We start from the raw sequence: 25,186 nt of genomic DNA on the forward strand, positions 1-25,186 counted from the left end.
GAATTTCCATTTCTTTAAAGGGCCAGAAACTCTGGGTTATCAGTGTTACTAGATAAGTGAGCATTTCAACTATATCCAACCTAAATCCATTCAAGAAAAGATGAAAAGTAGAAAAAACTGCAGGAGATGGTGGGAAATAGTTTAATAGACTTCTAGGACACAGCCCTAAAATAAGGACACCAAGGCTGTTATAGCTTCTGCTTACTTGCAGGCAGAACTACTCATGCTTAAAATTTTGCATGCTCAGAGAAACATGGGAATGAAGAGACCTGCAAAACCTGATTACTCAATTGCACATTGTTATGTAGTGACTGTTATGACTCTACCTGTAAAGCTGCAGATGTCAGTAATAATAATGCTCACTTCATGGCAGGCGATACCTCTGTGAGACCAGAAATCTGGTGATGAAGTCAAAAGATTCAGATTCTTTAGAGAGGCACAAGTTGCCATTTTAGGAGCTGGATTTTTACCAGTGATTTTGAAAGGATGGCCTTTATGATCACAACTCTCATATCTCATGTGGAGTGATGGGAAGCTGTGCAGGATTCTGGGGTTAAAGGGTGCTGCTGAAAACCTCTGGGACAGCAGAACCCGACTGTTCCTCTGGACCCGTGATCTGTTGCATAGCACTGTGCACATCCGTGTGTTCCACAGACTCCATGCTCATCGCCCAGGGCTTTACCTCTTCATCCAGAAATGTTGTTTCATAAGGCTCCACATGTGTCCTATGGACATCCTGCCTTGCTTCCTCATCCTTGCCTTTCCCATCCTCTGGAAGGCTGGATGCATGAGGTACAAAAGTGCTCTGAGACCCATCGGTGGGAATCTTCACCTGCTCACTGGAGGTAGGTTCCTGAAAAAAATCTGGAGATCTGATAGGATGCTGTGTGTACACACCTTCAGACAGGGAGCCCCCCTGAGACTCGCTGTGCACGCGCAGCCAGCGGTGCTGCCGGCTGAAGTAGTTGTAATGTTGGTGCTTCCCCAACTTTTTTTTCCCTAAAAAGCCCAGTGGCTGCTTGGAGCTGGAGGACTTGTCCGTGCTTTTCGGTGTAAGCCCTGACATTGTCAGGCTGCTCATCTGCTCTGTGCAACATTCAGCACTGGTGTCCAAGGCACCACACTCTGTCACTTCCCTCAGTGCCAGGCAGGGCTTCACGTCGTGGGCTTGGAGCACGTTGGGTGCGCTGCCCCCCAGGCCACTGCCAGCCTGCTGGGAAATGTCCTGGCACGAGGAATAAATCAGCTCTGACTCCCTCGGGCTCAGCGCATCGCTGGAGTCGTAATCACTGTCGGTTGGGAGGAACACCTCGGAGCAGCCTTCCTCATCCGAGCAGGGCTGGGACTCTGCAAGGACAGCTGGTTAACACTCACAAGACAAGCTCTGCAGAGAAATGACTGTCATTTATGTGGTTTTTGTCTTAATTTTAAATCTCCACTGCTGGAAATGTATGTGTATTTCCTCTGTGGAATTGCCACAGGCCAAGGTGACAGCAAAGACAGTCAGGGAGGATTTATCAGGGAGGAGTTACAGATGTGTTAGACAGGTAGTGGCAGAATTAGGAAAACCAAAAAGAATTAATGGAATATGTTAAAGACAGGAAAAATATTGAATTTGAATTGGGATTAAGTTCTGAGAGGATCTGTTTTATTTTGCTTTCACTAAATTTGATAGACATGGATATTTGTGAGAGAGAAAATCTCTAATCCAGGTTCTGTTTTTATTAAAGATGTCAGTTAAGTTACTCTAGATTTATAACTCTGTAATGGTGAGCAGGACACAACTATATAAGTGTGGTAAGAGGCTTAAGGCCCAACATGGAGGTTGATAAATAAAAACTGCCCATTTGGCCATCAGGTGCATTGTGTGTTCAAATCCAAAACAGATGTAATTCAAACGTGAATTTGTGGACCAAATCTCACACTGGCACTGAAATTGCTGCTGTCTTTTGGCTTCAGAAGGATCAATAAAATAATAAATAGTGGCATGTGTGATAGAATAGATTGATGCTCCATCGCCCTGGATAGTTTATCTTAGATTCCAGGAATTAAATATCGATTTTATACAGTGCTGACTGTTCACTTGGAGTGAAAATTGCCATAGAGCCCTGCACTAATGAACCCAGGGTGTGCAGGACAAGATAAAGCTGTAGTTTGCAATGTGCCAGAGCTAAGGATTATTCTGCATTCATGGTCTGCAATACAGGGGGAAAAACAACTCAGGGAGGGGTGCTGAGAAAGAACACCACCTTTTAGTGGAGTGGAGCAAAGCACCAGCCCCCCCAGGTTTATTTTCTTTTGACCTCATGAAATCTAATCAGAATAGATTTATTCATTTTCCTTAACTGTATAAAACTGACAATTTGAAAAACCCCCAAATTATTATTACTGTAATGGTCATGGCAGTTGTTTAATGCAGCATCTGTTGCTTTTGTTTCTACTGTTTCATTTACTTGTTGCTTAAAGACAGCTCAGCAGAATGATGGTTGATTTTTTCCTCCAAAGTCCTTATTCTGTTAGCAAAATAGGTGTTGCTGTTCCATTTGCTTCATCTTTATTTGCTGTGATCCATTTCTTTTATCAGTTTATTTTTCTGACTATGCAGAGAAGTAATAATGGCCAGTGAGGTGGGTACTTGTTTGTGTAATTAAAAATGCTTCTCTAAAACATTGAGAACTCTGAGAGGTGTGTGAAAACAGCTGTTGAACTGGACTATTAGCACTAAAATTTGCTCTATCAAAACAAAGCAAGAGGGGCATAAGAAATAATTGCTGCAAAGCAGAAGAACACTCAAAGCGTGGAAAAGAAATGGCTGTAATAGCTGAGAAGCAGAAGGTGGCAAATGGAAACTATGGAAAAATTTGAGTTAGATTCTTTCAAATTAATGAAAACTGTGGGGAAGAATAATAGATACATGAGTGATGAGAATGGATCAATAGCTTTTGCTAGCAACTCGTCTCATCGTTCTAATAAAACACTGAATGTGTGCACAATTAATGCACAGACATTGTCAGAGCTCTTGATAATGTTCTTGATAAGAGCTTTTGATAATGTTCTTTACCACAGGCTCTGCAGCTGGAATTGGGACAAAGAGAAAGCTCCCTCCATATAAAAGAGCAGATTTTGGGTGTAGGCAAAAAATGAAGCAGGCAGCTTTCACCATGGATGGATTTCACTGGAATTCTGGACATCATGGGAAAGCCAGTGATAGAACTTGTCCCTTCCAATGACAAGTGATCATTAAATGATCTGGAACAGCGAGGTAAAAACATTGGCTGATGATGAGCAGTTATTCTGAGTAGCTGAAAGTAAAAATTATTGCAAAGATATTGAAGGATCTCAGGATACTGAGTGGCAAATGATTGGTAAAATGTTAAAATACCTTGGTAGGTATGGGAAAAAATTTACTCCTTTTATAAAAAGACATGCAAGAATTTTTATAATTAGAAGTGTGTTCAAATAGTGCTTGGTGAACAAGAAAAGTTCTCTTACCACTCACAGCTTTTCTCCTCTGGATTCTAGGCTCAGGGGAAGGTGGAGGTGAAGGAAGACAATCTAGATGTGAAGAGGTGGAGCTCATTTTCTTTTGAGAATGTTCTTCTGAAAGATCCACAAGCTTCTTTATGGGCAGGCCTGCTGCTGGCTGCTTGTATCTTGCATACTGCAGTGCTTCTGTGATCCATCTCATGTCCCTCCATATCTCATCAATTTGCTGTGGAGAAAACAATAGTGACAAAATACAGTTAAGTCTGAGTATTAATTCTACCTAAGTGTGTACTTTTTCAAGTGTCCAAGTCTGTAGTCACTGCCAAGAGAGAGCAGCAGGATCCCCCAGAAGAACATTCAGATTGAGGTGATCAGAACTGATTTTGGTTAAGAGGTACCTCAGTTAAGAATGTGTAGTTAGGAGGGGTGAATCCAGACTTAAAGTCTGACATGGAAAGAAAACTAAAATTGTATTTTGATGGAGTAAAAATCAGTTTTCAAGCACACCTGGAAGTTGGTTTGAGAATCAAACTGGAATAAAAGTGAGACTTCTGGAGCATCTTTGCAAACCCAGGTCAAAGCAATTTCTCAGGTCAGACCCAGTTTTTACCAAAGAGCATACACACATGTGGATACATAAATGGAGGGCACAAGCACAGCTATGAGCCAAACTGCAATTTCTCCCTTACCATTTTAGTCTGCATACATTTTACAAGTATAAATCTACAGAAAAGCAGTTCTAACACATGCCTGTTGATGGCAATAAGAGACAAGTGCCTAAATCAATAGCAAGATGCAATCTGCATATCTCTGCAGGGAGGAAAGGTGCTGTTTAATGTGGGTCTGAAAAGTGTTTTGATAGTGGAACACTTTCAACATCTTTTAACATCTTCAAGCCATTCCAGATCTTTGATGGCTGAGCAAATATTGCAACCAGCAAATGACAGTAGCTGTGGGTAAATACCCTCCTGCTGCAGTGTCCTTTCCAGAACTTCCCTCGCACTTTTCCTAAAGAAGGTTCTGAATTTCAAGTGAGCCTTCCTATTAGTATTGCAGTGTTTGAGGGAAGCTGCTTTGCAGTTACACAAGCTGCATTCTGCAAGAATGCAGTGAGAGTTCTGGGTCAGTAATGGAGAGGAAAAAGTGAGGGGTTCTCTGAGCAGTAACAATTGCCTGATTGGGGAGTGACAGAGGGATCAGAAAGGCTGCAGACTGATATTTGAAGATGACTTCTCTTAGCTGGACATATTTCACAAAATGCATATTCAAAGTGTGAAATGTTCTCCCAAGGGATACTGTAGATGCCAGATTTGCTGGGGTAGTTCCTGATGAGCCGTGTTGGAGGCAGGATAGCTGGGCAGCTGGGTCTTGGTTTTGACCTAGTATGGCCATTTTTATGTAAAGGTAAAATCCCAGCTCCAATGATGTCAGTGCAAGCCTTGCCACTGACTTAATCTGAGCTAAGAATATACATCAATAAGAATAGCAAATGGTTCAGAGATTAATTCATAATCCTGCATAATTTCAAGACTTCAGTGTTTCTCCATGAAGGGAATTCCAGTTAGCAAACATCTCACCTATTTGATTTTAGAGATTTTATACATCCTTTTTGTGATCCTCCCTCAACCCCAAACAAGAATCAACCTGCATGCAGTTTATTAAAATGCAAATCCTGTTGGTTTTTTCCCCTGGTGCTGTTCTGCAGGACACTGTAATGAACTGTGGTTGTTTTACAATTTAGGAACATTTGAAGCATTAAAACTTCAGTTTTAGTTTCAGTGTCTGTAGATTTCTTTCCTTTCTCTGTAACATTTTGGTAAAGACTCCAAGTACCTTATATTCTGGTTGGGATTTTTTTCAAAAATTTTTACTTTTCAGTTGCCCTCTGACTTCTTTTCAGAACTGCATTTATATAGACTCCCTTGCTCTTTACAATGTTTGGTTTGTGTAGTGACTTCAGCACTGTCTTAGATCTGGGATCACACAAATGCTCTTGCGGTTTCGTGGTCACCACTGAAGATTGCGGTATGTGGTGGGCAGAGATATTTTTGCCAATAGGTGGAATACAGCTGGTTTTCATTTGAGAGGAAACCTGACAAGCCTAATACACTGTCACAATAATTCAGCACAAAACACTGAAGTTTAAAATGTTCTTCTGTATTTTCCCAGTGTAGATATGTGACTCAAACACTTCGGAGAAGAGGAACACAGAACTGTCTATACAGTACCTGCATGTTAATATACAAATGCTTGGGTTTGATGTGAAGGATAAAAATTTTCCAAATTCTCCTGCAGACAGCAAGAAAGCTAGGTTTTCTGAGTGTGAGAATGGGAGGTGATTGAGAGTGCAAGTACAATGGATCTTCCCTCTCTGCCCTGCTGAAGGTTGCTAAAAGCTCCAAGTGGACAAGGCAAAGGCGGTCTGAATGCAGAACAAAGAGAAATAGAAATATTATCCTTTTGTTCATAGCTATGGAGGGCCAAACATCTTGTCAGTGGGAAAAATGGTGTCTTGGCTCCTATTCCAACAGAAGATAGCTTGAATATTAAGAATATAGAGCTGTAAAATTATTTGCATCTCTCTTGTAGAAAGACAGGTCAACTATACCCATAGACATACTCTGCAAAAGTCATGAGCTTTATCTGTAAATAACTGATTGCCAGAATTGTTTGCAAAAGGACAGGCTTTGCTATGCTGCACAATGAAATGTAGTTCAAAGAGCCCTGAGATGAGTAGGTAAAGTCTTAATTTGGTAACAACAGAGGAAAGCCAGGATGAAGGACAGAGAATAACTGGGAGACTGAAGCAGTGCAACTTCATGGTGCTGGCCAGGCTCACAGCTGCTTTTAGGGCCAACATGACATCTGAAATGCAGAGCTGTGTTCCTGAGCATGATATTGTTGGTGGAGATTGTCTCCTCAACCTAGTCTGAATTTTCATTTTAATTTTTTTAATTGCCACGTTATCGCAGTGAAAAATGTCCCCAGTTCAGAGACAAAGAAAAACTCTCACACAAATGAACGGCCAGACATGGTGCTAGCTTACCTCACGTTAGATGGGAGGGAGTTTTACAAGCAGACTGACACATTTCTTTATAACAGTCTAGTATAACTGTCATTTGATTTTACCCATAAAAATCCTTCTATAAAAGCAACAACTAAGGAAAGCATGTTCTGGGTTTGAATTTCATAAAAAACAAAATTGCACTTTTGATACAACTGCTCTTTTTATGATGTCTGTGAATAATTCTCCATTTAGATTTCAAATTACAGCCCTATGCAATTTTTAAGAAAGCCACCTTAAAATCTCCTTGGAATAGTCAGAAACAGACTATTACCTGTATGTAGTCTATAACTTGCTGGTGTCTTTGTTTGGCTGCAGCGACTTCACTGTCTGAAATTGCTTCCCTCAGGGACTGCTGGGTTTTCAGAGAGTCCAGCTCTATGACAGCAGAAAGGCGGCAATACAGGCTTATAAATTTTTCCTTGTAACAGCAAAAATGAACTGGGAAAAGACCAAGTGCAAAGGAAAATTGTTACATTCTGGTTTATGAAATATGAAATTCTTAGCTTTCAGAATACAAATATTATTAAATATAGGAACTAACTCTGGGTGGGTTTCTTTAAGCTAGAAATAAATAATACAGGTTTCAGTTCTCCTCTCATTTACACTGGATTTACTCTGCAACTTCACTGATTTCAAAAGAATAATTCCTAATTATATCTAAGTGAAGGGATAATCAGGTCCTTAGTATGCAGCTCCAGAGGCTATCCTGCCCTTGACAGCTTTAATCAGAAAGGCTATTTCTGAGGCTTTTATAGCTCATCATTTCTTTCAGCAAGAAAGTAGTGACATAGCTGGAGAATGGAACTCATATTTATTTTTAATTGAGTATTTCAGAGTGAAAGGATCATTTTGAAGGCTGATAACTTTCTCTTGGGCTACGCTGGCTTAAATCAGGAACTTCAATGTAGTTGACTCAGCAGGAAAAGCATTGCAGTGATATCACAGATTGGGGGAAACAATTCAAACTCTTTTAGGTGTTACCACACATTATCCTCTGAACTCTCCTGCAGAAGGGTAACACAGAAAGTTCAAACATGACCTCTTGCTTTGTGTAATTTGACTTTGGAGCAGCACAGAACTGTCCAAGCTCTACCACAGGTAATGGAGACAGAACAGCTACAGTGCCAGGGAGCTTTGCAGATGTTAATTTACCTGGTGTGTTAAAGCTACTTTATTCCAGAGCCTGCCAGTGCTCAGGCAAAACCAAACTGTTACCTCTCCAAATGGCAGTGCAGACATACTGAAACTTGCTGAGGGGGAGCAAGTTCTCAGAAATACTTCCCCATTCATTGGTGCTGCAGTAAATGCAAACAAACAGCATGATCTTGTTAGAGCAGTGAGTTGTATTTACTGCTGCTGCTCTTCTGGACTGGGGCAGGGCATGTTTCAGGGTGTCCCAGGTGAAAAATGCATATATTCTTCTCATCACAAATATTAAAAAAAATAAATGGAAACAGTGTCCCATGTCTACCTATCCCTTACAAACAACATGGTTAAGAGTAATTGAGGAGAATTTGTTGAACTAAGAGATCCAATCACAGAAACATTTTTAGCATTAACAATAAAGGTGTAATCTGAACATAGAAATCTCGCAAAAAATGAGTAAAAGAATGAATTCTACCTTCTGGTTTCAGCAAAGCCTAGATATTGCAGGGATCCAGTGTGAATAGTGTGTGGTCTTCCAGTACATATGCCATATGTGGTGGACTCTTGAGTGAATTACAGCCGCGGTTTCAGCTCCAGTGCTGAAGTTTTGAGTCTTTGTGGTTTTAAGTCAGACCCTTTAATGTTACTGTAACAAATGTTACTTCAACGTAGTCTTTTGTGGTTATGCAATTATATAGTTGGTAGCCACCAGCTAATGGGGAATGGAAGCTTCTAATATTTGAGATGTGAATCATAGTCACTTTATAGAACATCAGGGATACATATATAATAAGTCATATTGAAATGTCATCTGCCTTTGGCCAGAGGATTGCTTACTTAAAAAAATACTCAAAAGTAAAATTCAGCTTTCCATACTGTTTTCTCCACCATGAACTGCTTCCCCACTGCAGCAGCATTGCTGGACAGAGAGGACTGCTCCAGGAATGCCTTTTGGGAGATGTTTCTGTTGCATGTTTGCCGGTGCCACACCATCCCATGTGTCCCTGAAATGAGAGGCAAGCCTGCCCCTGGCCTGTGTCCCACCTAATGAGAATCAAATAGTCTGCACAGCCTCTGTTATTGGAGAGGAGATTATTGCATCAGAGATTAATATGCTCTGTACATTAATTTGCATAGCAAGGCAGCACATCCCTCTCACCAGAAAAAATGATTTGTCCATACTCAGAAGCCAGCAGGCTTCATGGGGGGCACATCAGAAGATAAAAGTCTGGTTTTAGGGCACTGCAGACATGCCCATGTGACCTAAAGCACTGGGTAACTCTTCTCATTCAGTTACATTGGCTTTCCTTTGAAGGGGTAACTTTTCCTTGGCAGAAAACACCATGCATGTGTGGCTGTTCCACTCATAACTGTATGGCAGCTCAGCTGGCATCTGTCCTCCCACGGGCAGCAGAAACCCCCAGAGCTGTCACAGGCACCACAGCGCTGTGGCTGATGTGGCATAGATCCAGTGCTGTATTCCTGCCTGATCCAAATGAAATTTGTGTTGCTGGGTGATGGTAGGTCATGGATGAGTTGTGACTGCAGAAACACAGGCAAGGCAAGACACTCCATTAATATCTAACCTCCTACACAAGTGATCTGAGCAGCACTTGGCACTGATACACAGGAGAGAGGAAGGCATTGGTGTCACATAAACACCTGACAGGGACATCATTAGGGACACAGCTGCCACCAAGGCCTTTCCTGCAGTGGCTCTTGGTGTACTGACTTGATCAGTTCTGGCTCATATCCTTCTCTCTCCTCCAAGGCAGAGGAAAGAAAGATCCCCAGTTTTACAGGCCAGAAGGAAACAGAGCAGACTGATGTGTAAGGCTCAGCAGCCCCCACATTTTAATATTCTTTCTAAAAAGAACTATTAAGTCTTTATGAGCTGCTTTTATGTGGAACCTTTTCTTTTCTCTGTGGACCAAAGAAGAAGAAATGAGAAATAGAGGACCTTGAAGCTAAAGCATCTTATGCCTTCTGTGAAACAGCTGGAAAACTCTATTTTGGGGAATTCTTGCCCAGTTTGCAATCCAGTGGAAGAAGAGAGCTGAATCTCCTACAGCATAAGATGTGCTCTCCAAAGAAAGAGATTCAATTCCAGTGCTTTGGCATTTTTCACAACAGGCTTTTGCTGCACTACAGCAATAGGACAGTGTCCTGCATTTTTTCAGGTATCAAAGGGAAAAAGATGCCCCTCAGATGGGAAAGTCTATTCAGACCTTTCACAAAGCTGTGAAGGAGTCAGACCTTGAGTAGGACCATCTGCAATCAGGATCTGCATAAATCCCCATTACAGAACCAGCAATTATCCTTGTGACAGCTCAGAGAGATGTTTTCTTGCATCTCCTGTCACTCTCCAGTCTTGCTGTGTCATGTGTAATTTCTCTTGATTCTATGTTTTAAAGAACATCATCTTGCAGAGAAGCTTATGGACACATAGTGGATAACTGTGGGCCTTGCTCTCTGCTTTGCATTTCAATAACGATGGCTACAGTGACTGCTTTAACCACCCTGCTCCCTCTCTAACTCCTACACCGTTATAGGGAGCGTTGTTGCCAAAGCCATCATGTGATTTATTGACTCTCCACTGGGACAAGGGGGAAAACAGATACAACTTTGTGATTTTATTATAAGGAGACTGGGTTAATATTTCTAGGTGAAGCAAGCTACTATACCGAGTTCAAACATCTGAAGAGGGAGGTTAAGAAATCCTGAGAGTGGGGTGTAAGGATTATTCTGTCCTGGGGCAGTGCAGACGTCGTCTGAGGCGGGGAGCAGGAGAAGAAAGGAGACATTGTGACCCAGTTCCAACACCTCCTGTGTGTACAGACGGAAGTGCTTAGCCTGTACAGGGACACGCGCGGGGGAAGGAATAGGAGAGAATTACAACATGGCACTTATATAAACAACACCCCAAATGATATAAAACATTAAAGAAAATTTGCACAACATCAAGCTCGGAATTTTTATAAAACGTAAATATTTGGGGCAGGGGGGTGGTGGTGGCTAAATGTGGGTTCATGTCACTACATAAAATAAAGATTTAAAGCTGCAATGTTCCACATTAAAACAACACACACAGGCACAGCCCCCCTGAAAACAACATTTATGTTTCTTATTAGGCAGAAAATGATCACATGCCATGTGCTTTTCAAGATTATGATTGCATAATTATGTGAAAACATGAAAATGGATTCAATTAAAAACCTTTAAGATTCAATTTAGGGTTGGTTAAGAGAAATATGCAGCTCTCCCTCAACACAGCACTGAAAAGGTTTAACAAGTGCTGCAGCAAGAGAAAATGGCCCAGGCAGAAGTGGCCTGAGGCTGCTCAGAGCTGCTGTGTGTAGCACTGCTTTCTGCCCTGGCTGTGCCCCAGTGCCACTGTCCCTGCTCCTGGTTACCACAAAAATAATAAAAATACATAAATAGATAAATCTGTGGAATTAAAAATGCAATTCATTAACATAAAAGTTTGGTGCATCTGTATTTAACTGCAAGGTCATGTTGATGCCTATCTCTCAGGCACAATAGATGAGCTCAGATGCTTGTCTGAGCTGCAGCTTCAGGAACACATTGCACACTGGTTTCAATATTTTAGTCCCTAAGTCTAAAAGAAAAAAAAAAAAATAAAAGCTGCACAAAAGATATAACCTCCAAGCAAATGCAGTAACAGAGAGACCTGTACAGAGCCCTATTGAATTAGTGACTGACCACAAGGCAGCACACCATCTGTCTTAATTTTGGATTTACTTGAGTCTTACTTGGCTCTTCCCGGGCTAGAAGGTGAAGCACTGATGGATTCCTTTTTAAAAGCAAAGCCTAAACTTTTCAAAATCAAGAAATGTAGAACCAGATTAATTTATTTTAAGACCACATCTTTCTAGCTGCACAAACAGACCTTGAAGTGAATATAAAGATGATTTACTTCTACTTTAAGACCTCTTTACCCCTGCAGACCAAAATAAAATGGAATTCATGTAAACAAGAAACAAACTTCTTAGCTTATTTTTTCATGGATCTTTCACATCGTAGATTATTCTCCCTGACTTTATTTATTCACATATGTATTTCTTGTATCTAAATGTAAAGCCAGAAGCCAGACACCTCTCCTCACCCACAGCAATCTGGAGGTCTGGGACTTTGTGTTTTAGAAGGAGTACATTCATCTGTGTGCAAAAGAACAGCAAAATGCTGTGTCTTTAGCAGGCCTTTCCTACAACCCCACTCAAAGCCTCCCAGAAAACAGTCACTTGCTGTGATTGCCTGCAAAAATGCCTCTTTTTCTTTGTCAGCTTTGTAAAGGTGCTCAAAATTATTACTTTTATGCAAAATTGCTCATTTGCACCTGCCTGAAGTTGCACAAATAAGCTAAAAGATGAAGAAAGCAGGTAGTTGAAATTTGCCTCTTAATCCTTGAATGTTCACATGTCCAGGTCAAGAACTGTTATACAGAAGATGTTCCCCCTTAGAATAATGGAATACAAAACTTCTCTGCTTTGCTTTTCTTGTAGCCCTGACACTGAATCCCTGCTTTTCAGTGACACAGTTTGTAGCTTTTTGTTGCATTCTTAAGAATGGGGTTTTAAAAAGGTGATAAATCCCACAAAGGCAAATACCTGATGCAGAGGTAGATTGATCTGTTTGAGGAGAGCTTTCACTGCCGTCTGGAGCTCATACAAGAACAATTGAGTAGGGCAGTCTGAAGTATGATCCATACTTTCCATGGATTCTGAGCCAGAAAGTGTTTGGATCCATTCCCACTCATCTCTGTATGTTGAGTCAAGTTAAAATTAGAAATATAACAACAGTTCAAGGCACAAGCAGGAATTCGGTGTATGTGCATTTGGGATCTGTTGATCATTTAATCCTCATATACCAAAACATTCTAAACTTGTGCAATCTTGATTGACCTTTGAAAAGTTTTATTTTTCTAGCACATGTACATCAAGCTGAACATTCCTCTGGAAGTCCAACTGCCTTTGAAATATTTCAGTAAGGCTTCTCACTTCAGCCTTTCTCTTTCATATTCTTCATTCCCTATCTACCACAATATTTTAAAAAACATGCATTGGAAATTGCTACAATTAGCAGGAAGTTTGATCTCTGTGAAGGACTATCTTCTTACTGCAGCCAAAGAACTTCCTGCTTTCCTCCACATGTCTCTATTTGAAACCTGATAAATATGGGAATCACAGTTCTGGATCCAATCCCTGAGTCACCCTGCCCAGTATTCGGTCTTGAATAGCAGCCAGCATCAAACATTAAAAAAAATAATGTACAGGAAACCCCACTACAAGATAGTAGTGGGGTTGTATTATACCAATTATTAATTATAATTAATTAATTATTAATTATACCAATAGTTGTGGTATAATCTGTTCCTAAATAAAGATCTGATCTTAAACTTCAAGAGTTGTTATAAACTCTGAGGCCTTAGCCTTTGTATTCCTTCCAACATTGTTGTTAGTATTCACTACTACATTCTGGATATCCTTGTTTGTGTAAATACCCTGTTCCTTTTTCCTCATGCAAAATTCTCAGCTGGTTGCTGAAATGATATGGGATTAAAAAGCTCCAGAAAAAGGTCAGTAAAATGTGTTGCCTGCTAGGCAAGGACCAGGCAGTACAAACAGTGTATGGATATGCCAATGGATAAGGGAAGCACTGGACAAGGGGAAAATGGCTTTCCCAGAGCACAGCAGTTTGCTGGCTGGTTGCATTTATAAATATGGTTTTCAATTGCTGTGTGTTTGCTGTGGTTTAGGGTGATAAAAACAGGTATCACACAAGAGAATAAACAGAAAAAGTACCCACACCACCACCCCATAGTCAGTGCAAATCCATGGAAAGGGTGGCACTGAATCCACTGAAGGCTGAGTCAGGGCTGCAGGCTATGATCTGAACAGGTCATTATCCCTGTGCAGAACTGGAATACCATGGAATACCATCCCTAGAAACCAATGGGCCCCTCTCCGTGTGTTCTGAAAGCTCTTCAGCCTGCTGGGGAAGCTCAGGTGCACCTGTTTAGCTCAGGATGGCTCTCTGGGATGGCACACACTGGAGCCAAACCCTTCTGCCACACACCAGAGCCAAACCATGCTGCCACCTACAATTTTGCAGTGGCAGAAGTGCCTTGGCATTATTTGTTATAAAATTGAAACAACTGTTCTCTGTGTGTTTGTGCAGGTTTATGTGTATATTCACTTACTTGGAGACGTTGCTGTTGTCTCGGATTTTGACGTGACACAGGACATTGGGCAGCTTCTGCAGCACAAGCACTTTGATCTGATCCACAGAACTGCAGAGTTTCAGGTAACCCAGGTACAAGCCGGGAGGGAGGCGCTGCTGACTTCGTTTGTGATAGGAAAGTATGTCCTGTTTTAAGGGAAACAGTCCTACATAAAAATCTCATCTTTTTTTCCACATAAGCAGAAGAGTTTGGGAGCAAAAAGCAACAAATGTTTTTACAGCCGTTGTTCCCAATTCAAAAAGTATTTAAGCACATGTGTAAGCATATGAATAATCTCTGGTAGCTTGGGTGCACTTGGACAACTTCTCACTTGAAGCCATACACAGGATCTCTAAGGTCTCCATGTCATGCAGGAATTGGCTCTGACAACCTGAGGTTTCAATCTTCTGCAACTGTGGTGTTTAAACTGGCTTGAATAACCCCCACCTCTGCCTCCCTTCTGATCATTTCAGTGGTGAGCCGGGTCAGGGAACTGATTCCTCTGAAAAACAACCTGGGAAAAGGAGCAGTTGTTTTTCAGCTGAGCAGTTCCCTGGGTCGGGTTTGGTCCTTGGCTACACAGAGGGAGCAGAGCAGCACTGGGGAAGAGTTGGGCTGCAGCAGCCAGGACTGTCCCCAGGGAGATCCCAGCCCACATCTCTCCAAATCCTGCTCTCTATCACCTGCTGTCAACAGGAGGATCTCTGTCAGCATGGGGGTTGGCAGTTTGCAAAACTGAATTAGTGGCAGCGTTTTCTGAACAAATATCTTTATCAACAAATAGAGCTTAGGAGAAATTACTATTGATGGTGAATTTGCTGAGGCCAGGAGACATTTTTAGGGCTATGGATAGCAGTTCTCCAAAACTACCTGAAAAATGATGTCTGCTGCCATCCATCCTGAGAAATGTGTGCTTCTGCAGTGGGTGAGGATTAAGACACCTGGCCCTGTGCCTTGACTCTTGGAACCATCAAATTATCTGCCAGTGCTATGCTTGGCTCTGACCAGTGCAATTAGACCCTCATTTTCACAAGCACTTCATGAACAAAATACCCACTCAATGATTAAACAAGTAATAGAAGAAAGGGTGGGCATTAGATAGGAATGTGTAAACCATTAGGGGAACATTTTTTCCACTAGGATCTCTGTGGAAATCTGATCAGGCCTGTATTTTGCTTTTCCTAATATAAAACTTTTGCCCAGATTGACAATTTTCTGCACCTTTAACACATTGTAATACATTAAATCTAGCATGGATCAGGTAAGTTTTATTGTCTTTTGGAAATTTTTTAACGTTCCTAAAACCTGGTAACATATATTTTGATTGCTTGTCACTTCCTGGTATGAAAAGCAGAGTCTGTGCCCAAGAAAGTGCCTCTAATTCAAAAATTAACCACAGCAGCCATCATCTCATGGACAGTGCTAAAGAGGGGACTAAGACAATGATTTGTCTTGGATTTTGGGTAACTGCAACAGTTTTAGGGAGATTGGCTGCTGTTACCTAAAGAAAACGTATTAATCTTAACACGAAGTGTTTCTGTTTAATGTGAGTTCAGAGATAATTCTTGAAGGGCTGAACCCCCACAGCTCTCAGTGATGGTAACTGAGCTGAGTGTGCCAGGCACCTTCTGAGATCTGTCCTTACCTTGGCATTTTTCTAATTGCAAGGAGCATGAGATGCAGAAATGAAAGGAGGGTTATGGTCAGTAAAGGATTCTTTAGCAGCTATACCAGGCTCCAAGGAACCCTGAACCCCACAGAACAAGTTTATTAAGTAGAACAGTAAAGTTTAAAACCTAGATTTAGTTTTCAAGGTTGGATGGAAAATTCTTATGGAGTGTAGAAATTCTAAGTGTCTGTATAGGTGCTTAAGAACATCCCAGAGAATTTTAAAGGATTTTATATCCCTTGCTACAAAATTCCATAGCTTGGTTTCCCGAAATCGATAGAAACTACTGTTCTCTGCTAGGACTTTGAAGTAATTTCTTTCGAATCTCATGGATATTTTGCATATTAAGGATCTGATCCCAGACCCACTGGAAGAAATATAAGTCTTTGCTCTCAATGGGAGCCTTGCCATTCATTTTATTGGGCACTGGACTAAGGCCTAAAATTCTACAAGATGCTTCCAAAAATCAGGGCTCTGGCACAGGCTTTACAAAAGCAAATAACACACATTAAGAGAAGTAAAGCACTACCTGGATTGTTATAAGCAAGATGTCTAATGCTGTTGGCTCCTCTGGAGTTGAAAGGGATTTCCTCTGGCTTTGTAGTTTGGATACCTGCATCCATTTGCCATTAAAAAATGAGTACAGACTCTCCACTTCTCTTACAGTAACTATCAGCATATTGCCATGTCGATCCTTAATTGGCTCGTAAAAAACTCTGCCTAAATTGTGAGTTCCCAGCAAATTCTAGAAAACAAATATAAAATGAAAGTTATTTATCACATATCAGGAGAGTATTGTTTGAAGTGTAACTTTGCTCACTGTGCACATTGACATCAGTCCTATTGACTTCACTAAGAATGAGACACTCTGTGTTTCTCACACCCTTGCCTTACATCATTTAGTGACAAAAGGGAATGGTTTTCCTTAGGTTGTGTTTGTGGATTGAGTTGTGGATCCTCTGATACGTTTGGTCCAGTAGTGTTTACTCCAATGTTTCATGGAGAACCTCAGAAAGACTATTATGACCCAATGCCTTTGTAAAAGGCAAATTAATTCACCTGTTTACTGCAAAGAAATTCACTTATTTGGGCCAAATTTCCTTGTTTTGCCCAGTCATGTAAAGACGAGGGAAGCAATTTTTGAAAGCACTCGTTGTTCTGCTGGTGATTCCCTTGATTTGAGCAAGCTGGGTGCTTATCTGAACCTTCCCACAACCAAATGTCAGAGAACATATAAAATTCTTCCTCTTTCCCCAAAACAGACACTTTAAATACTTTTTTGCTTTGTTCATTAACTATAATCTCCATTCTATGTTCTCTGTTCTAAAATTATTCAGATTATTTTCAGCAACAAAAGCAAGAGACCCTCATGTGTGTGCTGAGTGCAAATAATTCTGGAACTAAACCGTGGAGTGTGTTTGTGAAGCACAGGATTTGAAGAGACATGAACCCTTTTACTTCAGATACCAAGAATGTGCTAGACAAAACAGGCAGAAACTAACAAAACTACCAAGGCAAAGCTCTCCAGGAAAATATGTGAGGATTAAAGAAAAGTAATTTTAAAAGACTCCACATAAAATACATATTTTGGTTAAAATCCCTTTCCTAACACAGTAAGGCATCTGCTTATAGGTGCAAACACTCTCAATCCAGTGAACAGCCACTGAAGAGATTCCCAGATGTCTTAAAGAAAAATGCCTAACATTTAAAATATGCTCATTACTTTGTGATTTTTCAAGAGATCTACAGTTAACTGGATAGGGAGAAGGGTAGTGTGAAATGAAAACTTGAATTCACAGTGAAGCACATTTTATCTTTGGTGCTGTACATTAACTTAAAGACATTGTAAACTGATAGATTATACTGAAATTAATTATCTGAACTTAACAGGAAATATTTACTTATTAACTTTAATATTTTAAAATTGTCTATAAACTCTCAATAGTCAGCACAGTGCCTGGGTTTGGGTGATAGCAGTTGTCTATTTTAGCTTTGTGCATCTCTTTGCAAGGCAGACTGTTGGTGTCTATACAACCCCTCTCCTCTGCCTTTTTAAACTGTTCTGCCTTTTGGGGTTTGTCTCCTTCTCTGACTGACTCTGGGTGTCTTGAGCATACATTTTGTGCTAATCCCTGTGTCTCCAGCTGGGGCAGATCCTGGCAGTACTCCTTGGCAATCTAATAATCATCTTAATCACTGCAGCACGTGAAATGTGCCCAGATGGAAACAAGCAGTTCTTTACTGTCACTATGTTGTGAATGACATTCCTGCCCAGGGAATGGGGGACCTACTAATGCCAATATGGGACTGATTCATACCCTAAAAAAGTTTAGCTTAGCTTTTTGCCCCATCACTCGTGATTTGTTTGCTTTAGTTGTCTGGTGGTAACAACAGGCAAAGTTGCAGTCCCTGTTGTCTCTGAATCTACTGATCTAGTCCCTGAGCAGCAGTGTCATCACTGATCTTTTTCATTCTGTCCTAAATTCTGTGGAGTCAGTCTATTAACCACCTCAATAAAAAGTATTCAACCATATAAACTTTATTGAGATCCTTCCACTGGTGGATCCCACTGGGCCACACGCTGTTCAAGGGTGGCAGCTGGGTGACAATCCCTGTGTTCCTCAGGGACCAAGCAAACAGAACAGACATTTAGGGCAATAATTTGGCAAGACTTCAGCAGGGCAATACACCACATGGGCACATTTGCTGTGTCTTGGTGTTTCAAGCTCTGCACTTTGCATCTCTGGTAGCAAATAAAACCATGATGCACTGGGAATGTTGGGCATGTCCCAGTGCAGTTCTCTGTTAAAGGGGATCTGCACAGGGGGATGGACCTGAGCTAACCAAATGTGTGCTACCTGAGCTGAGCCAGCCCCACTGGGGGAATATTCAGCAGATACAGTTCAAACTTTCTCTGGTGACAGCTCAAAGCACTGAAAAGCAGCTGCTGCTTAACACAGGTGGTCCTCCAATAAATGCAGCAGGCTGGCATTGAGGTATTTCTGGGCACTTTGGGGAAATCAGTCAGGTGGTTGCCCATGAAGGCTGCTCTCCTCACAGCATTGCTCATCAAAAGGTGTAACACAAAGCCCACATTTTTATTTTAACAATGTGCCAGAGTGTGTGGCTCTCCCAGCTGCTGCAGACAGGTTATTGTGCTGCCACAGCCTGTGGGGTGACGTGTGGCCAGCACAGGGCCCAGCAAGGAGGATCTGCACTAATGCCAGGAAGGTACCACACATTTCCTGAGCAGCTTTGCGAACTTCAACAAAAGGTAGAAGAAAGTGAGGCCTGGATATGCTTTTTTTCTGTAACAATCATGCACACAGCTTTTTGAAAGTGTATTTTCTCCAAAAAGTAACTATTTAAATGAAAGTGTCTGCCTGCCATCTAGAGATTTCATGTTGTTGTGAAACCCAGTTTAACTCAACTTCAAAGCTTTATAATAAAGGTAGAAATGTTCTGCTGGAGAAAATGTAATTTCTCTTTGCATAAAAAGTAGTGAACTGAGACACAGAAGGATTTAAGTGACCTGTTCAGTACTACTCAGGTTGCATCTTTAGCAGAGATTGGATTAGAACAGACTTTAAATGCTTCATTAATAGATTAATAATTAATAATGAATAGACCTATAAGAGGCTTTTGAGCAGCAAATACTAGGATTATAACTTTTAACTCCCAATCTGCAAACTCACAGGCTTCTCTACCTCATTGTTATTTACTGGTTCCTATCTGTTTGTTTCTTCGTCTGTTTCTTTTGTTGTTTCTTCCTATTGTTCCTTTCCTTTGTTGTCCCTACTCTTTACTTTTAATGTAATTCCTTCCTCCTTGGCAGGAGAGTGCCTCATTTCACTGGACTGCTCCAAGGAACAGCCCCAGGGACAGCTGGCAGCTCTTGGAGATCAGAAAGTCACTGAGCTGACAGAAATATTCCATGGGACCCACCTGTAGCTGTGCTGCTGCTGAAAGCATCTTCTGCCTGGCCTGGAGGGCTGTGGATGAGGACACAGACACAGCCATGTTCTGCCTCAGCCACCTGATGTCATCCCACATGCAGGACAGCTGCAAAAACACATCCAACAACAGTTCTTCTTCTCAGCATTTGCACAAGTGATACTAAAATGCATTTTGGACTTGGAAAAATCAGTAGATATTGCACATTTTGTGTTTGTGCAGAAGGCAATCTGCTGACTGGATAAACATGACACAGATACTGACTCAGACACAGAAGGTGTTCTGTAAACATCATGAACCTGTTTCAATTGATTTTGGACTATTGTGCAAAACTGATTTACTTTTCTTTGTGATATAAAAAAAGTAGTGTGAGGCAACTTGTGTGATGGCACAACCACAATACCAAACTTAAAACTCCTGGTTATTTCTTTAGGCTCTCGCTCTAAATGTCCATAAAACCTTTATGTACCCACATGGCAATCACTCATCTAGGATCATACCTGAGGAGTTAATTGTATCACTGCCAGTGGCCCAGGCAGGATTTAATCCACATGACTGCTTTGTGAAAATTGCCTTTAACATGAGTGATAAAGCATTTCATCGTTCAGCTTTTTAATGATGTCATTTCACACATTCAGAGTGATGAGCTAAGGCCTATGCATTGCTAGCAACAAATTTGCAGAAGCAATAGATGAAATTAGACTCCCATTACCTTTGTGAACCACAGGAAATCCTGCATAACTGAACTACTGTGAGAGTCATCGATTTCCACAATTGGGATTTGATCTTCATTGGTTACTAACAAATTGTCTTTGTAAAAAAGTATAACAGATAGGTAGAGTCCCCTAAAGAGAGAAGGAAACACTATCAAACACCTTTCATGTCTATTCACATCCATGCCAAATTTAGTCAAAGAATCACAGATGTTAAGTTCTAAGGAGACAAAGTGAATCATCTGGTCTAAACTGTGTAATATAAGGTCATGCAACTTCAGTCACTGAATTCTGAAAAATATTTGGGAAGTTTATCACTTTAGATGATGGGAATGAATCTAAGACATGAATCTAAGAGATTATGGATCTGTGTGAGCCACAGACACCAGTTTCAGTGAGAATTTTGCCAGAGTACACAGTACACAATGGAGGCCTTATGCCCTTTAAAAATCAGAGATTTTACTAAAACTGGTCATTAATGTGCTTAAATTCTGCCCTCCTTTACTTCAGAGTGAATCTGAAGTAACTCAATTGAAATCAGGTGGGTTATTATGGATTTACATTGGTATAATTGAGTGTAATTTGGCCAACATATCTGCAAACCTGTTTATAGAGATCATTCCTTTCAATATTTACCCTCACAATTAGTTACATATGTTAAGTAGTTACTGCAGGGAACTTAAAGACTCTGGAGAGCTCTTCTGAAAGAATCAAACTCTTATCAAAATACAAAGAAGAAAATGCAAATTGAACACTCCTGGCAATGAAAGAAGAAATAATCCAGAATAAGCAACTTCCACTTGCTAAAACAAACTTTCAGGGCTGAGAGTTGGGTCACAGTGGGCTGCAAACACAGCTGAGGATGTCAGAGTTTTACATGTGTACCTTGTTACCAATGGACTATTCCAATTTTATCTGAGCTCTGTGCTTTATATTATGAATGAATGAATGAATGAATGAATGAATGTCACAGCTTCATTAATGAGCAGCAACAGAGGCAGTGCTTTCAATTAGCTGCACTTTGGGTTTGCACATAATATTTCACTCTGTAACAATTTGAATCCACTTCCAAAAGTAACAAGTTAAAAATTATATTGATTTCAGTAGGAGCTGGAGAATTCTTTTCCTGTCAGCTGCACTTGTTTTACACATCTGTGATTTTATCAGTTCATTCTGACCAGTTGCTGTCTCATCAGTAGTGGCACATTCACACATTTGTAAGGTGCTTTTTTCTAATACAGAACAATAACTGCTAAAATTCAGAATGTCTCAAACATAGAAGTAATAACAAACCGTTTCAGAGTCTTCACAAACTTGTTTGATGAATGGAAAAGGTGCTTCAGGCTTCTGGAAACCGATTGCTTGCGACCAGCATTTTGTAATTTAGAACTTTCTGAAATGGGAAAAAGAAGCAAACCCAACCCAGCTCTTAAATTTTAGTCTCATAAAAAACCTTTGTTTTTTGAACCACAGTACTAAATTTCAGTCAGTGCCCATTCCTTTCAAAAGACAACATTCAGAAAGATGCTCAAATGCAACCCTTAGAAGGTGTTTTCATTAACTTAGGGACACACAGCAGCAGACAATTTCCTTACTTGCTGCAAACTCAGACAAGATAAAGCTGTTTTGCTCTGAGGCAAGCTTGAACCAGCCCAACACACTCTTAATGCTCAGAAAGGATGGGAATTTTGCAAGTGGTCTCAAAAACCCAAGAAGGGATTTCAATCATCAGTCAACATTTTAGGGTGTTGTAATTTCTAAATTTCTTACCACATGGAGCTTAAGCTTCTAGAAAGTGAATAATTGGTGTCCTGACAGACACTGACATCCCAGCATCACCAACACAACCCAAGGAAAAGCTTTAAGGAGACAAGATTAACTCTCATCTTTCTGTACATCACATTAAATGCATCTGATGTTGCTTGGAATTTTTTTCCTCCATCACAACTGCTTCCACTCAAGTATTGCCTCAGAGCTTCCACAGTTACCTCCAGTAATCTGGAGTCCAAGGAAGAGGTGTAAAACCCTTTTGTTCACTTCATGTCAAAGCTGAGACCTGCTGTGTGCCTGCCAGCATCTCTGGGCCAGCCCTCCAACAGAAGAATTCTATAAAATTGTCCCAATGATCTAAGAAAATGTTGTTAAATTTTTATATATTGCTTTCTTTTTCACTTTCATGAATTTGACTTAATGTCTTCCCTTCTCTCATGCAGGGCCTTGTAAGCCACACTGGGTTTTTGGTTTTGTTTTTTGCAATGCCTATGCTGTTTAATGCTGTTGTAAGAGAAACTGCAGAAATACTTTGAAAAACAGAGTTAATTCTTCAGATATTTGATGTGATATGAAAAGAAAGACAAAATAAAAAACTGTGAAAGCACATCTCACTTTTCCAGGGTCTGTTTATTTGGATGAAGCATGCATCCCCATCTAGACTGGAGTGTGAACCATTTTGAGGGACACCCTTCTCCAGTAGGAAAAAGACTTGACTCATGAAGAGCCACTTGCTGAAAGCTGCTGATCACCTGCTTAGGTGTTCTCAGAGTATTTCCCACTTACCTCTGGTGCAGAATAGGAGGTGCCTGTCTGTGTCTCCCTGCTGAGTTTTAATATGGAATATTTGAAGAACATCTAAATTTGCTGTTTTCAAAACCCCATCTGTGGAAGTGCTCGGCATATTTTAAATGCTGAATAAATTTGCACCACAATTGGCACATTGAAAGCCCCAGCAAGCAGACACATTATTAGCAATAATTACTGTTCCGTGGAACAGCGAGCACAAAGAGAACAAGGTTCTGTTGGGGGTGAAATCATACAGTTCAGATGTATGAGACTTATTAGATCATCAAATCCATTGTCTTTCCAGTGCAAACTTGTTCTCCATGGCATATTCTCCAATGCACCCTTCAGCTTAAACAGACTCATCCAAATCCATGACTACTCCATTGTTTTCTTCTCCTTCTAAAAATATTCGTTTGTATTTCTATCCGTGTCTCCTCAGAAAATGGTTATTTTATTGTGAACCTTTCTCAGTGTGTTGCAGTAATGTAAATGAAATGCTACATGAAAACTCCTGTCTTACCGTTTCCTTCTTCCAAGGTTAAGATCAATTTAGCAATATAAATTTCATTCTAATGATTTTCTTCTGTATTCCCTCCATCTATACAGAGGGAATGGAGGAGGAAATTGCTAAAGGCAAAGCAACATAATTTTGTATAAAACACCCAGAGATTGCATCATTAAAATAAGAGGGCACATTACAAGTGAAATATATGTTATTGGTCTATTCAGTGGTTTGGGTTTAGTCCACAGCTTTGCAGAAGCCAACAGCAAAAGAATTAATGTAAAACTAGATGGAGACTGTAAACTCTCCTATATTGCTATTTGCTTTTGTTTTATAATATTGTGTGTCTAGAAGCCAGAAAACATGGAGCTGAAATTAGAGGATAATTTGGATCTGCAGGAAATGGAACTTTGTCTGTTAGTTAATTAAGTAATAAATAACATAGAGTAACATTCATGGAAAAGCACCAGTAAGCAACACAGTAAGTTTATATTAACAAATGATGCAGCATCTGAGCTGTGAGCTCTTTTAATAGAAGCCTGGGAGTGAGCACAGAGCAGCGAAGATGGGAGAATTTTCAGTGATTAGATTTAGATCAGAAGCTTTCAAGCCTGGACTGAAATAGGCAATTAAATAAAAAGGTGTATTTATGTCATTGCCAGCCTTTCTCTTTGAAGGTAGAGTGTGTATAAAGATTTCTTTGCTTTTTTTTTTAATGTAAATACAGCCCACACTTAAAAGCAACCTTCTGGAAGAGCAAGAACCACGTTGCCCCCTCAAGCTTGTGAGCATCTGGGCTCTCTTCTTAAATTCCCAACCTGAACTTCTCTGTCTATAGCTTGGTTCTCAAGTCTCATTTTGTATATTCTCACGAAGAATTATAACCTAAACATTTTAAATGCCCTGTGGAATCAGAGATCCCTCTCTTTGCTAAATGCAATTAAAACTATGTGCTCTGCTTGTGAATCAAATTAAAATTAGAACATTTTTATTTCACCTCTGACTTGTCAAGTAAAATACATTTCAACTGAATTTCAGAAGGAAAATATCTGGTAAGAATTCTACTGAAGAGCTGGGTTCCTTTCTTAATGAAGTGTCACACAATTACTTAATCCACTCTGAATTGTTTAGAAAGAAAGATCTACAAGTAAAAAAAAAACCAAAAACTTAAAAAATATATTTGAAGTGTTGCCAGGAAATACAATTGTAGTAACTCAGTTATCATAGTCTGTAGCATGGTATTATGAAGACAAATGGATGACTGTTATTTGTAATCATCAGGGTTTTCCAGAAGATTAAACATATGAAAGCAAAGCTTCCTAAGTAATTCCCTAGGAGATTTCATCATATCACAGAGCAGGTTCAAAAGCAACAGCTGATCTAATTTCAAAAGCTCTTAAACTCACTGTACATTCCAGTGTATTCTTCCTGGTATTTTTGTAAGCTTGTTTTCTCCAGCCCCTGCAATGCAATGCACAGGGCAAAAGGCAGAGCCTGAATGAACAGACTTGGGCAAAGGATCTGCCTGGAATGTGGGCAATGTCCCCTCCCAGATCCCGCAGGAGCAGCAGCACTTGGCCTGGTCCTCCAGCTCCTCTGGCTTCTGAGGCTTTTGCCTGCGTTGTTCAGATAATCTCAGACCACTGAGATTGATTACTCTCGGTTTTTTCCACCTTCCTGTCACTCGTCCTGCGCTCTGAGCCAGCCTGAGCAGCACGGGCAGGACATTCCACCCCTGTGGGAGCAGCCAAGGTGCCCCAAACCTGGACCCCAGCTTTGATCCCAGCTCTGTTCCCACTGAGCTCCAATTCCTGCAGAGCCTGATCTGCTCTCCCAGCTCATCAGTGCT

The 25,186-nt window shown here is 40.6% G+C and overlaps 1 protein-coding gene across 1 annotated transcript in view; it reads right to left on the reverse strand.

The window, feature by feature from the left end:
* Positions 1-553: 553 nt before the first annotated feature.
* Positions 554-25,186, reverse strand: part of ANKFN1 (ankyrin repeat and fibronectin type III domain containing 1) — a 56,991-nt gene continuing 32,358 nt past the window's right edge. The window contains exons 8-17 of the mRNA XM_058852535.1: positions 21,570-21,669; positions 20,276-20,408; positions 19,555-19,671; positions 16,139-16,354; positions 13,920-14,086; positions 12,328-12,478; positions 10,384-10,552; positions 6,825-6,991; positions 3,493-3,712; positions 554-1,347 (exon numbers count right to left, since the gene is read on the reverse strand). Of these exons, the coding sequence (XP_058708518.1) occupies positions 554-1,347; positions 3,493-3,712; positions 6,825-6,991; positions 10,384-10,552; positions 12,328-12,478; positions 13,920-14,086; positions 16,139-16,354; positions 19,555-19,671; positions 20,276-20,408; positions 21,570-21,669 (2,234 nt within the window). The remainder of the gene's footprint in view (positions 1,348-3,492; positions 3,713-6,824; positions 6,992-10,383; positions 10,553-12,327; positions 12,479-13,919; positions 14,087-16,138; positions 16,355-19,554; positions 19,672-20,275; positions 20,409-21,569; positions 21,670-25,186) is intronic.

The sequence above is a fragment of the Poecile atricapillus genome, chromosome 17 (assembly GCF_030490865.1).
Source record: "Poecile atricapillus isolate bPoeAtr1 chromosome 17, bPoeAtr1.hap1, whole genome shotgun sequence".
NCBI lineage: Eukaryota > Metazoa > Chordata > Aves > Passeriformes > Paridae > Poecile > Poecile atricapillus.